The 16776-nt window shown below is 45.6% G+C and overlaps 2 protein-coding genes across 2 annotated transcripts in view; both read right to left on the bottom strand.

The window, feature by feature from the left end:
• Positions 1-613: 613 nt before the first annotated feature.
• LOC104493282 (epidermal differentiation-specific protein-like) lies at positions 614-1219 on the bottom strand (the record flags this gene model as incomplete). Its single annotated transcript, XM_010135934.1, has 2 exons — positions 905-1219; positions 614-698 (listed from the first exon to the last, which is right to left on the bottom strand). Coding segments are annotated over exons 1-2 (400 nt in total), but the record flags the coding sequence as incomplete, so codon positions are not given.
• A 9762-nt stretch (positions 1220-10981) lies between these two features.
• Positions 10982-16776, bottom strand: part of PEX5 (peroxisomal biogenesis factor 5) — a 10265-nt gene continuing 4470 nt past the window's right edge. The window contains exons 6-15 of the mRNA XM_010135933.1: positions 16606-16696; positions 16156-16272; positions 15677-15769; positions 15381-15500; positions 14682-14825; positions 12860-12930; positions 12482-12697; positions 12178-12343; positions 11824-11981; positions 10982-11441 (exon numbers count right to left, since the gene is read on the bottom strand). Coding sequence (XP_010134235.1) covers positions 11240-11441; positions 11824-11981; positions 12178-12343; positions 12482-12697; positions 12860-12930; positions 14682-14825; positions 15381-15500; positions 15677-15769; positions 16156-16272; positions 16606-16696 — 1378 coding nt within the window. The 3' untranslated portion in view covers positions 10982-11239. The remainder of the gene's footprint in view (positions 11442-11823; positions 11982-12177; positions 12344-12481; positions 12698-12859; positions 12931-14681; positions 14826-15380; positions 15501-15676; positions 15770-16155; positions 16273-16605; positions 16697-16776) is intronic.

The raw sequence follows: 16776 nt of genomic DNA, 5'->3' as shown, positions 1-16776 counted from the left end.
GAACAGTTGGACTCGATGATCTTAAAGATCTCTTCCAACCAGATGATTCTGTGATTCCGTGATTCTGCTGCACTGCTTTTTCAGGAGAGGTCGATGAAGAGTACTTACAAGTGACTTCACAAACTGTTCTCTGAATACGTAGAGATACCTCGTCATGAAAGGGCAGTGTTCATGTATATTAAACCACAAAAACTATGTAAAATAGACCCATTGTTTCTTTCAATCATTTCTTTAATGGCAACAATGCAAAATGAAATACAGAAAACAGCAGAGATCATGGTAAAGCAAGAGCATGATAAAATAAATCACAGAGTGAGAGATACTGGTTATATACTGACATGAGTACATAGAAGCAACATGCCGTGCTCTTCCATTACACGGTACAGGACATCGGAACGCCAGCCACCGGTGCCATGGGTTACACGCCCCTTGTATGTCTCTTATCTTTGAGTCGCTTTCGTTTGACCAAATCTGATCGGTTTTGCATTCACGGGGATTATGGGGAGGGAGAACAATGCAAGGCAGGATCAAGAAATACAGATCTGCAGTGCAGCACGGCAAAGAACTCTCCCATTCAGTGCTTCCATGACACAGCAGGGAAAAAAAGCAGTACGAGCACAGAGAGACATCTGAGTCTCAGATTTCTTGTTGGGGCTGCGTCTTCCCTCAGCATTGCCGAATTTGCAATCTAACAGCACCTGCCGGGAAGAAGGGGGCGCAGAAATGAAAGCTTGTCATTGAAATTGATTGCCCTGTAAGTTGGAAGGTGCTCGTTTTCTCGCGCAATGTAACGAAATCCACTTCCGTCGCTGTGCTCACACAACAGCCAGACACCTCTCTGGACTTTGTGAGAAGATATGGTGTCGTTGTCATACCCCCTAGCCAGATTGGTTGGTTCTCTTACTATTCTGCTCTTCCCTTGATAGTTATCGTGTTCATAGAGAGTGATCTGGGGATTGTGCAGATTTTCAGTGATCCTCTGCAGGGAAGTGATCTTATCATTCATATCTTTACCAACAAAGTGATGGTCTCCCTCCTCAAATACCAGTAACCGGCCTGTATAGTTGTGGTGCTCATAAGCCACCCAAGGTTGGCCAGTGACCCTCACTGAGGAGATACAATCATTCCAATCTACAGCTTTTAGATTGGCGATGTCAGTGGTGAACTCTCTGGAGTAACCCTGGAAGTTGGCATGCTCGTAAACAGTGATTTTTCCCATCTCGGGTGGACTTCTGCAGTTCCGGTTTCTTGCTGTAGGAGCTGGGTGACAACCTGACAAAGAAAAACAGAAAACAAGCAATGCTTGTAAGAAGCCTTTTCACACCAGGCACAAAATGCTGCAGTGAGGGGAGAAAAAGAAAAAAGGAAACGTAAAACTTCTTTAGCAGAGGATAAATAAAGCAGCAGTTGGAAAAGAGTGAAGGCATGACATAGAAATGTGAATTTGGATGAAAAAGGTAAAATAAGATATGTAAAAGATACATAAAATAAAACTGTGCAGTTTTAGTTGGTTGTGGATGTTTATGTCTACGTGTGATGGATATCTAGGCAACCAGTTTAACATCTTATTGGTGTATCCTAAATCATAATGGAATAAAATATATAACTGGTGATAAATTGTTCCGCTGATAATTGACACTGCGTTTGAGAATTATTTTAGAAACTGGTGTTCGTTGTTTGGATTAGATTTCGTGATCCACAGAGTATTACAAGTAAAGAAGTAGTGAGACACTCAGTTAATTTCTAAATGAAAGTGCATTTTGGGCTGTAAATAGGAAAAAAATGGGTTCTGTTAAGGCCAGAGCTAACCTTCTCCACTCACTGAGATACCTTATTTCTCTTTTTAAATGGAATTCTACCGGAATCGAGATTCCTGTTCTTGACATAAACTGAGGAGCTATCAAGTTCAAAGCATGGGCTCTTTGAGTCAGACTGAATTTCAGGTTGTAAATGTCCTTTTGTAGCGCTGTTACAAATACTCATCCTAATTCCACATAAGTCATCTGGAAGCAGATAAACAGCCACAGTATTTATCAGTGACAGCTGCAGACACAGAAACAAACAGCCAGTTAAGCTTTCTCTTTCTAAATCACGTAACAGTCATCGAAGCAAAGTTGTAGATTTCAGGGCAAATATGTCTGAGGGAAAGAAGCAGTTACTCTAGCTGCTTTTGGGAAGGGATGGGAGAAGGTCGGATCTGCCCAAGTCAGACTAAAATTGCAAGACTTGAGTGACGTAATCAGCATTTGAAAATTTTCTCACTTAAATCTCACTTTAAAGAAAAAAATAATCTATGTGATCAAAAACACTTAAGCATTTTTTTTCACAGTTATAACTGAATTTGTGGAGGCTGTGGCTACCCAAAATTTAATTTATTGATTGATTGGGTGCTAGTGTAATGACCTTCTGCCTGTAGAAAAAGCAATAATAATAATAAGCCAGTTACTTTTCCTGATACAACATAAAGATCCTATGTGCAAGGTTAATTTGTAAAATATTCTCACTTTCGCCCCTTGGAATTTTGTAGCAATGGGTCTCTCCAGCCTCCCCCTTTGGTAAGGTATGTTTGTCCTGCAGCTGTCCTCCCGTCACCTGAACAATGCGTCAGGTCTCTTGCAAACAGAGACATCAATGCTGCAGTTCTCACCCCAACACTTCAACCTCTTTCTCTTCAGCTACGTATCACCGTAGCTGCCCAAGAAGACATTGAAAGTTTTCATGTGAAAAGTGTGCATCTCACCTTGAGGTCAGCTTCTCGAACGGGGAGAGCTGGTGGCACTTCCTCCAGTCCGGTGCTGCTGTTTGTGAAAGGCGGCTCACTTGTCTGCATTTATAGCCTGCATGGAAGTCTTGCGAAACGCCCCGTCCGACAGACTACGTGGCTGATATTATCCTTGGGAATCAAAAATGACCAACTCTTTTATTTTCATTTTCCTACACCACACATCAGGTTGCTCTGGTTCAAAAGTTCACTGAAGAGCAAACAACTTGATGAACCTTAGAGCTTTGAGTCTTTATTCTCCAGAAGCCGGTCGACTCGTAGCAAAGTGTTTGGTGACACGAGGCTATAGAATTCTTTGCCTTGCTGCAGTTTACTTTTCTGGGTAGCTGGGAAGCACATCTAATACACAACATTAGTTTTCAAAGGGTTTCTGTGTGAGACAGCCAGGTGACAGAGGTGGCATTTATAAGTAGCTTTTTTTTAAATTTACTTCTCCCCTTCTCACCTACATAGACGTTTGAGCAGTCATGGGGATGCAGGAGCTGGTAAAGTAGGGCAAGGAGGCTCTGGCAGAGCTGCAGTGGCAATATTTTACTTCTTGTCACATTACAAGTTCACTCTGTAACATATTTTCAGGTGCATTAATTGGCTGATCTGCTGGCAAGCTGTACCGCCGTGGGAGGAAACAAAGGGATCTTTGTTAGGTCAAGAGCAATCCAGATCCTGTAAATACCCACAGCAGTAAAAAGAAGAGACTTCCTTTAAAGCCTTACTTCACCCTCATCATCCCTGAACTCTGAAATCAAACAACAGTTCTGATGAATTATAAAAAAAAGCACATGAGTGACTGTTTAGCTTCACAGAAAGATATATAGGTGGAAAGGGACCTCTGGAGGTCTTGAGTCCAACCCCCCTCCTCCTCCAAGATGGGCTGAATTTAAACCTACCCGGGGCTGCTGAGCACCTTGTCCAGGTGACTCCTGACCATCTCCAAGGCTGGAAATTGCTCAGCTTCTCCAGCTGATGAACCACCCTCCAAGGAAAGAATTTTCTCCCTTGTCACCAGGCACGAGAAAGCTCACAACGAGGATTCGGAGGAGACTGAGTGGTTATTGGAGCAAGCAAATCAAATACCCACAAGCTCAGTAGCGGTAGATCTCAAATATACCTTGCATGTGGGCAGACTGGCCAGACACTGTGCAGTCCTCTGAGAAGAACCAAGGAGGTAGGACCTACCAGCCAGTTTTTCATACACCAGAACTCCCAAGAAAGAAAACACAGAGTTGTGCTTACAGCTACAGAGCAGATGCTGCCCTAGGCAGTCATTAAACATAACGACCTCAGTGGGCAACACTGGACCAGCAGGGCTTCTTTCAAGGTCACTGTTACAACGTGCCCCGCTGTAGGATGTTTCAGGGACGACTGCTCTGTCAGGCAGGATATTAGCTGAGAAGATGGGGAGCTGGGAAGGGAGAGAGTTCAGCCCCAAGAAAACAGGTAGCCTGTACACTATCTCCAGCCAAATCCGTCTGCTGTGTCTCTCTCACTGGAGCTTGGCTGAGCTCACAGTGTGCCAGATCACAGCACTAAGCTAGTACAAAAATTCACGGGGTTTTTTCCACATGGTTCATTTTTCTGCTGCTCTGCAGAGGCTGGAAGCAGAGCAGTTGAAATTTGCCTGCTGGAGTTCGGAGGAGAGAAGAAGGACCTCACTTTCTAGCAGCAGCTAGATGTGAAATCAGCTTTGTTGAACTTCCAAATCACACCTTTACAACATGATTTCATGCGTTGCAGCGAGCTCACCCTACAGTTCAGTGCTGCTGGAAAGGCGAAGGCCCCATTCCACTCCTGAACATGGTGTCCACCACCTGGTAAGAGAAGGGAGCACAAGCACACTAACGAGGAACGTTTGGAAGAGGGACAGAGTCAGCCTAGACGAGGATGGATGGATGCTGCCATTGAACAACATTCATTCTTCGTCGCTTGCTAATATATTTTACTCATTATTCAGCTGTGTTTCTGCAAAAAAATATTATATATCTATATCTATAATAACATAATTCATCACAAACTAAACATTCCCATCTTTCCCAGTACCTTCAGACTCAGAAAAGCCCTTTGGACAGATATATGACCTGCGAAGGCAACACAAAGGGTGAGTCTGAGTGTGTCTCTGTTGCGTTACAGAGCGATGCAGGCAACAGGGCGCTCCTAAGTCCCCCGCATTCTCTCTGCAGAGCATGAAAACTGGCAGTGGGACAGTTGCCAGGGAATGGAATAATCAAATAATAAGTGAAATAATCAGGCAATATATATGTATTTATATATCTTTTTTAAAAAAAAAAATTGTAGTTTGCTATATTTGTAATAAGTAACGTGTAGTCACATAGGCTTGATTTGGGAAACTCAATCTGAAACCGAGAACTGGTTGTGAAAACCCGTCTCACACATTTATTATTGCTGTTGTTAGAAATCTAACCATCCATGTCTCAGAACCATTAGAGAACAAAGGTAACCACTGAAGCCAAGGTAAAAGAGGCCTCAAGCCAGCACTTTGGAGCCAAGTAAGATCGCCTGTGACAACCTGTTCTCCTGACCATATATGGAGGCTTCGAAGAAGAATTCAACTAGCAGATTCGAGGAAAGGGCTCTCCACAACCCCTGGATGACCCCTCGACACAACGGTGTGAGTGGGTGGGGAATATTATAATGATTTCTAGGAAAACTAATGATTATATAGCAATATTCTGGGCTATTTTGGTGTCTTGGTTTTGGTTTTTTTTTCTTGGAAATTACTCGATTCTCCCCCACAGCCTCCTGCAGAAATAGCAGCATGTCAAAATCTGAAAAAGGAAGTGTGTTACTAAAGTTAGAAGAAGAAAACTCAGAGTGGAAAAGAATAAACGCCTCTTCCTCATTGCTCTGTTGTCAAAGAATGAGGAAGATGAACATGCAGGATCTTTGGAAACGTGCAGAACTACTTTACACAAAAAACACTTGAACAAATGAAGACTTATTCTGACTTGGAGCAAAAATTACTAAAAGATTTTTATCTTTTTCATGAAACTGGTTTTCTTTTCTTTTTTTTTTTTTTTGAGGCTTAATAGTGACCTTTTGCTCTTCCATAGAATCATTTCCAAATACATCAAGACTCTTATGCATATATTTACTTTTATTTCCTTTACAGTTGGCTTCACCATCATCATTGCACTGCCAGAGACTATTTTCCTCGAGACTGCAGGGTGATAAAACAACTTCCCTTAAAACCGTGGATGTTACATATGCACCTACTTCACAGTGCTGGAAAACGTACAATGGTAGAAAGATCAAATTAACAATTATCTCCTTCCCCCTCCAGATCTGATTGTGTTCCCACTCTTCTCTACCGCAATGGGTAGCTTAGTTTGTATCTCAGTAAATACTCCTTTTTATTCCTTACTTTAAAAAACAGGGGGTAAAAAAATACGAAAATCACACATGAACCGCATCTCCCCAGTGTCTGCTGTTTCGTCTGGTAGTTGTGGACTCCAGGTAGCAGGAGACTGGTTTCTTTGTTTTTGGAGGGGGTGGGCTTTTGTTTTTCGTTCTGTTAGCACTCGTTAGGGTTGGCAAAGATGGAGTCTCTTTCTCACTTTTGGTACTAAGACTTAAGTTTCTCAAACAGAACAGCCCCCAAAAGTGCAACATAGGAACACGCCACAGAATCCCAAGCCGAGGACAGCCCACCACCCATAAATACACTCACTGCCAAACCCTTGAAGGACAAAAGGTGTCTCCGTTTTTGCCTGGCATGTATCTTACATAACATCCCCTTTTTTTTCTTTTCCATCTTTGCTTGCTGCAGTCCTCCATTGCCAGTGCTCAGAAAAGTGGACTGAACAACACTGCTTTTTCAGCAAAGACTCACGGATGAGTACATCGTATCCCCTCACAGCACTGGGAGTGAGCTCCACAAAAGATGTGCTGGAAGGAGAGGCACAGCAAATACAGACTGACAAAAGCCTCAGACGTCCTGCTTGACCAGACACAGAAGCCAGAAAGAAAGGGGAAGAGCTTTTCCAACTATTATTTCCTTCTCAAAGTCTCCCCTTCCCAGATAAAGGAAAAGGCAATAGATTGTCTATGAATAATTGTTGTAGTTCAAGATGTCAGAAATCCAACTGTCCCTGGGTTTAACAAATGTGCGAACATGTTTCAGTGGCATGGTTGCTATGCTGGCCTCCCTAAACACACAAGCCCAGATTCATTAGATGCTTAGTACCAGTGCAAAAAAAAAAAAAAACCCAAAACACGTGCCACAGACCCTTGAAAGGTCCTAGCTTCACAGCACCACATTTGGCCGGGAAAAAGCCTCTGCAGGTCGCAAAAGCCACACCTTCAGAAAATGCATCCAGCGTTGTTCCTCCCATGTTTTATTAGCAGGTTGTGCTCCTCAACGCTTTGGTGGCCTGGTCCAAGCAAGAGTGTGACAGGCACAGCTCTGCCCTCGACTCAACACTAGGTGTCACTTCCAACCTACAATTCTGGCATCAGCTTCTCGGGGGATATTTGCACCTACAACTCCTCCTGAAGTCACAGTTACGGAGTTTTAAAGCTTCACATGTCTCAAATTAAGCATCGAAACGCATCACAAAGTACCAAACAAAGCTTTGCCATACTAAGCATATTGGTGACCTGCAAAAGGTTTTTCTTCTTATCTTTTGTAGGAGCAAGGAAACAGTTGCCTACACGAACAAGGGACTACCATATAGAGGAGCTGCCTGTCTGCTCTGAAGAAATGGTCTGTCTTGCTGGCCTGTCTCTGCTGCTGCTTTGCTGCTGTAGGTGGGAGAGCTGCTGTGCTGCTTTCAGCCCTTTCTCAGTAGACTTGTCTGCCAAAAGATTTCTGATCAGCAGGGACTAACTCAGAAGAGAAGAGGAATGGTGTGCGTGGTCAGGGCCCCAAGACAGGCTCAAGCATGAAAGAAATACTAGCAGTAATACAGCAAAAGTAGAAAAGATACATAGGCATGGGGTAGAGAGGTAGAGAGAGGGTTTCCCCTGGGGAGACACGGACTGTACTAGAACCAGCGTTTGCTGTGTCTTACAGTACCAGAAGTAGGAGACCACAAAGGAAGAGATAGCAGGCTTAAAACAAAATACTTCAGGTATCTAAACACTGTTCTTCTGTGCCTCCACAAGCTATCGTAGAGAAAAAAAGCACCACCTCCTTTAAAAATCGTCAAGACACAGGCAGAGAATAAATTCACCGAAGGCTATTAAACAAACATACTGATGGAACTTCTGTGTCAGGCAGTCATTAAAGCAGCAGATTCCCAGAGAACTCGAGTACACTATATGCTTGTCCTTACACTCTTCCCATAAACACCCGCTTCAGGAGAGCACCCCTAGAGCATTCCTCTGGAGTAGAATTGGTCTGAGCCCCTTCCAGACTTCTCTTCCAGACTGGAGAGACTTCGGCACAGGCAGGCAAAAGAGGTAGGAGCCTGAGACCTAAAACAAGAGATCAGGGGGTGTAACTCAAGAAAACCCAAGATCGTGAGGCTCAGCAGCTCAAGATGAGGAAACTGCAGTGGTAAAGCAGAGCATACAATGGCAGCACATCCACCTTCTTGACAAGTACAAAAGCTAATGAGGAGCCCTGTGACTAGAGGCATAAGGATCTCAAAGCACAAAATTTCCTCTGCTGGTACTTCCCAGCTGGGTGTTGAGAAAGGCCAACATCAAAGACAAGGGATTCTAAGACTTCTTGGTGCCTTAAGCAGCAAATAAAACACTGAAGGAAGAAATACAGCAGAAACATAGCAACCATGGGTGAAAAAGATGTACTGAACCATCCCTACTGACCATACACCCGGCGTCCTATAAAAGATCTAGTCTGCATCCTGCGATGCCCATGGATTTTGGTAAAGAACAAAAGGCATACTAGGATCCCTCACATGCTTTTAGCAGTGACAGGCCCTGCCACTGTTCTGTACAGTCAGAAAAGTACAAGAGGAGAAAGTACAGGAAGTACAAAAACTGCAGACCACAATAAGGCCCTCAGCTACCCGACTGAGCATGAAAGCTAGCCCTGTTGTGAGCAGGGGGTTAGATCAGGGACCAGGGAACATCCCTCCCTGCCTTACCTTTCTGTGAATCTAGATGGTCTGAACCTGCTACCCATCCCCACTGTACAGCAGGGCAACAGGACACGCAGATGTGCCTGGAAATGCAAACTAGGATCAAGACACTTACAGAACACCAGTGCAAGCCTGGTTCCAAGGTGGCCAGAGAGGGTTACAGGGGGGCAGGCAAAAGCTGTGAACCGGAACCAGAATGCAGGTATGATCAGACAGCTGCTGTTCCCTGCACCAACACTCCATTTCCAAAGACAGTTCTTAACAGGAAAGTTAAGACATGCTCTGGACAGAGGCAGCTCGATCTTCACTCAGCCCTGAGGCTAAATAGGCACTAGCGTCTAGGCGAAGATCCGGCCTCAGCCAAGGTAGCACAGATGCTCTGAGGTGATTTAAGCATGATTTAAGGTGATTTAAGGTGGGAGGGAGAGAAAAAAAGTGAGAACAATTTACAGGGAAAAAGAACAAGTGGTGACAGCCCACTCTAACTGTGGGGACAGATGTATGATGGGGAAGGACACTGAGCACAAAGTCAAGAAATAAAGACCAATGGCAAGGGAAATTGAGACAGCTAGAAAGTCAAGGAGAGGGGAAGCATTAATGGCACTTGGGGATGAGAAAAAGGAAAACTAAGCAGAGATAATGGGAACATGAAGAGAGAGGAATGTGATGCAGCAAAGAGGCAAAGGAAATCATTGGTTAGAGGGACAGCAGAGAACAAGGGACGGGAGAACATCTGGACAGTAGCTGAGGAACAGCATAGGCACTGTTTTTGGTGAGCAGAAAAGAATCTGACAAAAGGACTGATATCAGTAAAAATCCAAAGGCACATCTCTGATGAGGAGCAATGTGTGTGTGTGTGAGAGTGTTCAGGATGCAGCAGCAGTCTTTCCCTTCCTTTTAGACAGCACCAGCAGCTAATTGTTTTGCACACAGCAAGTTCAAAACGGTGCATATAGGATTCAGGTCCACCGAGCTGGATGGGAGACACAGGAGAAGCTGGACGTCAGAGAACATACAGCAAGAACTATTCTCTGCACACGTTTTCTGCTCCTGATTGCTACAGCAGCAAGAGAAAAACAGCTATGAAGAAACAGGTGCCTGCTGGAAGGGTAAACGCTCCCTGCCTAAGCCCCTTGTCTTGACTATTGCAGTGGTAGACAAAGAGGCAATAAAATGTAGCACAACTGCTCTTGCTGCAGATGGCAAGAAAGTGCTTCACTGACCCCTAAACTTAAGGGAAAGGAGAGAGCTTTTGGCAGAGGGAAGCTCTTCTGCTGGCTCACACAACTGAAGCCTGAGGCTACAGCAAAATGAGGTCCCTTAAGCTTCATGTGCATATGAGCTATCAATAAAATAAAACCTGGGTCAAAAGGGGAGACAGAAACTGAGAGAAACTCTGATCTATTTTTTGAAAACCACTGCGCTTATATCCCAAAAGATCTATACTGCCCACTACATGGCAGCTCCAACAGAGGCACAAAGATGTCAATTTGGCAATTTTAATTCTCCGCCCTTTATTATACAAAATACTTTACAATTAAAAAACATTTTCCCCAATAGAATCATATACAGATATTTATAATTAACAAGATTCAGTTACGCACAAGATGGGAAACTTCTGCACAACAATTACAGATGATCAAGTGAAAATTAAGACTTGATCCTTTCCCCACCATATTCTAGGAGGTGAGGCTATATTTCAGACTTTTATTTCTATCACATTCCCTCAAGTCTGAACTCTGGGATCTCCTCTTAACCTGACAGGGTAAGGGACTCCACCCATGTCCCTAGCAGAAGTACAATACAGTGTCTCTTCACGAACCTTTTAAGAGACACTGAGAAACTAGCATCTGGCTGTACCATGAAGTTACCAGTACCCAGAAAGGAGACCGGTGCCCCTATTTTCCCTAGCAACCCACATATACACACATGCAAGCATATACATGGGGGAAGCATGCTCAAAACCCAGAATTCTCCACCCTTTTATCAAAGGTCAATCCCAACCCACCAAAGCAACCTGCACTCCAGATGCATCTAGCAGGCGGTCTCTGCAGAATGGCTATCATAAGGTCTCACAGCCTTCAAGCCTTCTCAATGCTCTCAAGCCGGCAAGAGATGTTGCTGGGTGTTGCTGTGTTCCCCGCTTTGATCATCCGCCTACCAACAGCGTCAGTCCGTCATGGAGATGGTAACACGGACTGCTCAGAAGTGCTCAGGCCACAGCAGACAGGTAGGGGAAGTTGCACGCTTCAGTGGGAGATTTTTGAAAAAAGTTGCCATTGATCTGCCTTACCAGAGCAAAGATGTGTGTGAATCTTAGTGAACATTTTCTCACTTAGGAAGGTCACTACTGAGCTGGGCCAACTCTGCACTTGCAGGGGAGCCCATCCCAGAGTCACTGCTGGAGGCCAAATGCCTTAAGCAGTGTGGGAAGATCATGGGCATCAGCTGCCCCATACAGGTCGCTCTGCCCCAGCATGGAGAGGGCCATGCGGAGGGTGCTCCAGATGTTGTCGGACATAGCACCCTGCTGCCCCCGTGGACCTCGGCTCTTCTGCTGCATGTGCAAAGCCTCTAAGAAGTGCTCCACAGCCTCACTGTCAACATGAGAACATACATATGCTTACTCGAGAAGACAGTGCATCTCATAGTCCTTCCCTCCTCCCCACCTTTTGCTTCTGAAGTACTTCCCCCCCAAAACAGCTTCCTCCTCTTCACCAGATCCTGCTCTGCTCCAGAGCCATCAGAGATCCCCCTTTTCCCTCTTAACAGAAACCGAAGCCCCAGTGGCCCCTACTCCAACTGCATCTGCATGGCACCTTGTTCTCAGGGCAGACTCAACGCACTCAATCTGCTCTGCTCTCCTTTGCCAAGCGAAGGCTGCAGGCAGTGTGGCACTGCCCTACTACCTATCAGAGACTCTCCCACAAACACATGCACGCTCATGGGTCACAGCAGACCTGCCCATCCTATGCTCACCGGTGGGCGCCTAAGTTGATGCAACTGATGCCCAAGTTGTAACGAGAGCGGATGTATCCTGGCTGGAGCTCCAGTGCCCGACGATACGCAGCCACAGCTTCCTCACTCCGATTCCCATTGGCCAGGGTGGCACCAAGCTTGTTCCATAGAAGATGGTCCTGCAAGAGCAGGCAGAGAGAAAGGGCTAAGAAACTGGATCTTTTTAAGTTCCAAGCCAACATTCCCTTCCCCATGAGCCTGTCTTATTCCTCCACTCCAAAAACGGAGTGGCATCTCCAGCAAGCAGCACCTCCACCCAAACCTTCACACATAAACCTCCAGGAACCTCCAGCATCCACAGTCTGCCCTTCTTACATTGGGGCGCACACTGAGTGCGGCACTGAAGCAATCCACAGCCTTCTCATACTCGCCACTGAGGTTGAAAAGGACACCCAGGCCACACTGAACATCAGGATCCACAGTTGAGGGGTTGCTGCGCACAGCTGCTAAGAACAGCTCTTTCACCTCCATGAAGAGCGAGCTGGAAAAGCACAGAACGAAGATACTGGTGTACTGTGAAGAAATGGCTGTGGGTTGCTCCCTCTGCTCACGCTTGGACCAGTCCCAACTCTCCAAGAAGACTTTCAGCTGAAGGCTGAAATTTGTAACCCTAACTCACTCAGACAGCAGGGATCCTAGGACACGCTTGGAAGGCCCCAGGTTTGTCCCCGAGACACCCTCCTCCGGTTCCTTCTCCAGAAGGTGGGCATAGTCTGGTTTATGGCGTAGCCAATCCCGCAAGGTCTCACAAGCCTGCTTCTGCAAGGACTCGTTGGTGAAGCTGACCGCTAAAGCCATAAGTGCCGTGAGGTTCCCCGGCTGCAGTTCCAAGCACCTGCAGGTCAAAGAAAGAAAAGTGAATTAAATTGGTCTGGGAGACACCCAGACACAGGAGGTAACACAATCAAGACAGAGCATGCTGGGCTAGCCATATGGTCCTCGTGGCACTATGCACTAGACAAGGAGCCATGCTCAGAAGCTCTTCTGCAGCACTCACTGTCTGAGGGCACTGATTGCCAAAAGTTCCTGTTCATTCTCTGCTTGGGTGGTTCCCAGATATTGCCAGGCCTGGAGAAGATAAGGATGCACATAGTCAGACTTCTTCACATCCAGGAAAAAAAGAAGATCAGCCAACCAACCACAAACACAGATTAAATCTACCATACTATCCCACACTTTTTTAGAGCAAGACCAAATATACGCAACTATACATATCAGCCACAGATACAAGTTTCTCTCAAAAGACATACAGACTTTATGGCTCATAGGTCCTTGAGGCCAATAAAACTGCTGCTGCTATAGCGAAAAGAAGTGAATTGACTACCTGCAGATCTATCGTAAGGCAATAGCTGGCAGTTTTACACGTTTACATCACAGAATCTCCACTTTTAACTTCTAATTGTGGTCAAACTGCAGAGGAAGGAGGGAGAAAACAGATCTCCTACTTCCCAAGAAGAAAATGGCATAGCAGCGGTGCTAACAATAATGAGACATAAGGCAGGCAGCTGTATATACTTGTGCAGTGGTCCACTAGCAAGTGATAAACTTGGGTAGTTGAGCATCAAGCCTGAAAGTAGAACTGTTATTTTACTGAATCTTCAATCATTGTGACACCACTACATGCAAACCACTCCCATCTCCAGGCTGCTGACGCAGGGAATATTTAATTAAGGCACTAAATCCAAAGTACCTGTTTAGTTTATGTTGATAACCACACCCCTTGCTCAAAAATAGGCTAGATAGTTGGCAGGATTGTCAGCATGAAGTGCCCACTTTTTGAACATATGTCACAAAATGCAATATCCGCTGTCTCAAGGAAGGAAATGATTTCATAAGCAAAGAGCTTATCCAGAGATACTGGATGAGCTACCACAAGGAAGAGTTAATCTACCATCTTAAATGATTAATGGCTCACCATATAGCTAGCTGCAATTCAAGAAGAGGTAACCAGTAATAACTGCACAGTGTTCTGTAAGCAAAAGAGCTCAGATGCAAGGTGAAGTAGGGATTTGGACCAGATCAACCATGACATTTCCTTCTGAGCAATTACCTAAGTCTAAATTACAGAATCGTCACAGAATGACTTCAGTTGGAAGACACCTTTAAGATCATCAGATAGAACCATTAATCCAGCACTGTCAAGTCACCACTAAACCATGTCCCTCAGCACCATGTCTCTGGGGATGGTGACTCCACCAATTCCCTGTGCAACCTGTTCCAGTGTTTGACAATGCTTTAAGTGAAGAAATTTTTCCTAACATCCAACCTAAAATTCCTCTGGGGTAACCTGAGGCCAACCCCCACTACAAACTTAAGCCAAGACAGTGAAGACACCCAAGCCATCTCCCTCAACCCTTCCAGATGCCACTGTCTCTTGGCATCTAGATGGAAAACCTAACCAGGGCCTGTAGCCTAACAAGCTGTTCAGAATTAGTCTTTAATACAGATATTGAAAGCAGTTATCATCGGCTATAAGCATTTCCAAACTTGCAATGCCAATAAAGACTTCCACAGAAGCACCTTAAGAGATGACAACTCCTTGACTTGGCTCCATGCAGTCTCGTGTGCTCCAAAGACTTTACACAGTTCTGGGCAAGACTCTGAGCTTTTGGTAACTGACCTTAGTCATAAACCTTCTTGCCCGCAGTCCTCCTGGGGGGCTACATACCCAAAGCCACAGAAAAATGAGATGTTTTCATACACCTGCCCCACTCCTAAAACTGAATTGAGTTTTCTACACACAACCCTGATACCTCACAAAGGAAGGATCCAAGTAGCAAGACACCTGGCCGAGGTCTGTTATCTCTGCTCTCACTCACCTCCATATGATCTGGCTTCTGTTGCACTGCAGCCTCAAAGAGCAAGACAGCATTGGGGAGGTCACCTTCCTCCAAGCGCTTCCGCCCCTCTTCGAATGCATCCGGGTGATCTCTCATGGGATTATCTTCCTCAAACTGGTAACCCTAGCAGGGAAGGGAGACAGAGGCTAATGGTAGCAGACAGGCTAGGAGACAGACCTGCAGCACAGCAGTTTAGTCTTGCTGCATCAGAAACACTCAAAACTGCAGGCCAGCCAGCACCTTTAACTGCAGACCAGTTAAATTGTAGCAGATCAGAGAACAATGGGTCTTCTTATTACCTGCTCTGTCCTGGAAATCTCCTCCAAACCTGACCTGGAATAAGGTGCAGCAGAGACTAAACACCTGCTGTGGGTCCTATCAGCTTGCAGGGGGTGTCAACACTTGCACTCATTGCAAAGAATCCCAGCACTAACGGGTATTTGGTATCGGACAAGAACTAGATAGCATTTGCAGACAAGCACAAGTGAGAACAGTATTTGTTTAACCCCTAGCTGACTGGGACGAGTGTGCAAATGACAGCAAGAGATCAGTGCAAGAAAGAATCTTAGCAGCGTTTGGTCTCTGTAGAGCACAACTGCAAGGCAGACATACTACTGCCAGTCTCTTCAAGGCAGTCCAATCACAGTGCTAGAGCTGAGAGACCCTGTTCTCTGTTACCTTGTCATACGATGAAGAGCTGAGGTCTTCATAATCAGAAAGCCAAGGGTGAGCCTCTGCATCTCTCTTGGCCATCTCCTCCCATTCTGCCTGGAGTTTGTCCCAGAAGTCCACGTCTGACTGAAGGCAGAACAGAATGTGTCTAGAGTACCTCAACCATGATCTGAGCTCTACACACACCCCAGGGAACACCTTCTTAAATGTTTCTGTCCCTCCTTACAGCATGCAAAGGAGAGAGGTAACCCTACCATGGGCTCTTAGTTGGTACCCCAGCCTTCCTCCTCCGTCAGTTTTACCTCCACAGCAGTCTTTGCCTGCTCAAATTCCGTATCAAGAGTTGACATGTTCCCAGAACGCGCGAATTGATCCACCCAGGCATCAGATGCCCCCTGGGAGTTTGGAAACAGAAACACACCCTTCTTTTCAGAATTTGGCAACCTCAGGCCACATCCCCAAACAGCAGGAGAATCTGTGGTGATCCCTCCTCCCCATCAAGAGAACTGATGGCATGTAAAGTGGAAAAGAGTTCATTTGGATATCACCTTCCTCCCAGGTGCTACAGGAGACGACAAAAACTCACACTGCCCAAATACCTTGCCAGCTTCTGGCTAGACTCTGCTAAGAAGAGCCCAACAGTCCCTCCCTTGCCTCCCTCAGCCCAGACACTGAGTAGAGTGTTGCTGCAAGTTGGACTTGCCATTCTCCCTCGCTCCCAGACTGTGCACTGTGGCAAAAAGCTTTCCTCCTTCAGAGCACATAGGGCTGGGGCTCCTACCTGCTGCTGTATAAACTCAGCTGCCCATTGCTCTGCCTGATCTTGATCTCTGTGGGTCACCTGATTAGCTTCGATCGATACCCTGCCATCTCCGATCTGGCGGACAAACTTTAGGAACTGTGGCAGAGAAATGAAACAAGGCTGGAGCTGGGCAGATGTTTTGCCAGCAAGCCCTTTGTCCACACCCCCTCCTTCACTAAGAGGACTTATCTCTGCAAAGTGAGCACAAAAGGCCCAAAAAGGTGGGGAGGACAGGACTTCACCAGAGTCACGTAGCAGAGATGGATAATACCTAGGTGGACTGTAGGGTTCAACTTCCAGGAATCAGGGAAGAAATGGAAACAAGGGACAGCAGGAAGCTTTATTTCTTTACTGTCTTCCCGCTTCTCAATTCCCCACACCCCTTATTCACACTATGTATCTGTCAGCTCCAGTCACATAATTTCTTACCTCAGAATTCTTGAGTTTTGGATCATCTACTTTAGAGACAAAATCACTAACAACTTGCTTAAGATCATCCTCGGGTTGGTATTCCTCATACCTGCATTCAGAGGCAGTAAAAGGGCAAGAGGTAGTCTGATACCTTGATGGCAACAGGGAAATCTTTCACTAAAAGCTGAC

This window comes from Buceros rhinoceros, unplaced genomic scaffold, assembly GCF_000710305.1.
Source record: "Buceros rhinoceros silvestris isolate BGI_N320 unplaced genomic scaffold, ASM71030v1 scaffold7365, whole genome shotgun sequence".
Classification (NCBI taxonomy): Eukaryota; Metazoa; Chordata; class Aves; order Bucerotiformes; family Bucerotidae; genus Buceros; species Buceros rhinoceros.
Note: the sequence above shows the minus strand (reverse complement) of the source record. Positions and strands in the feature narration are given on the sequence as shown.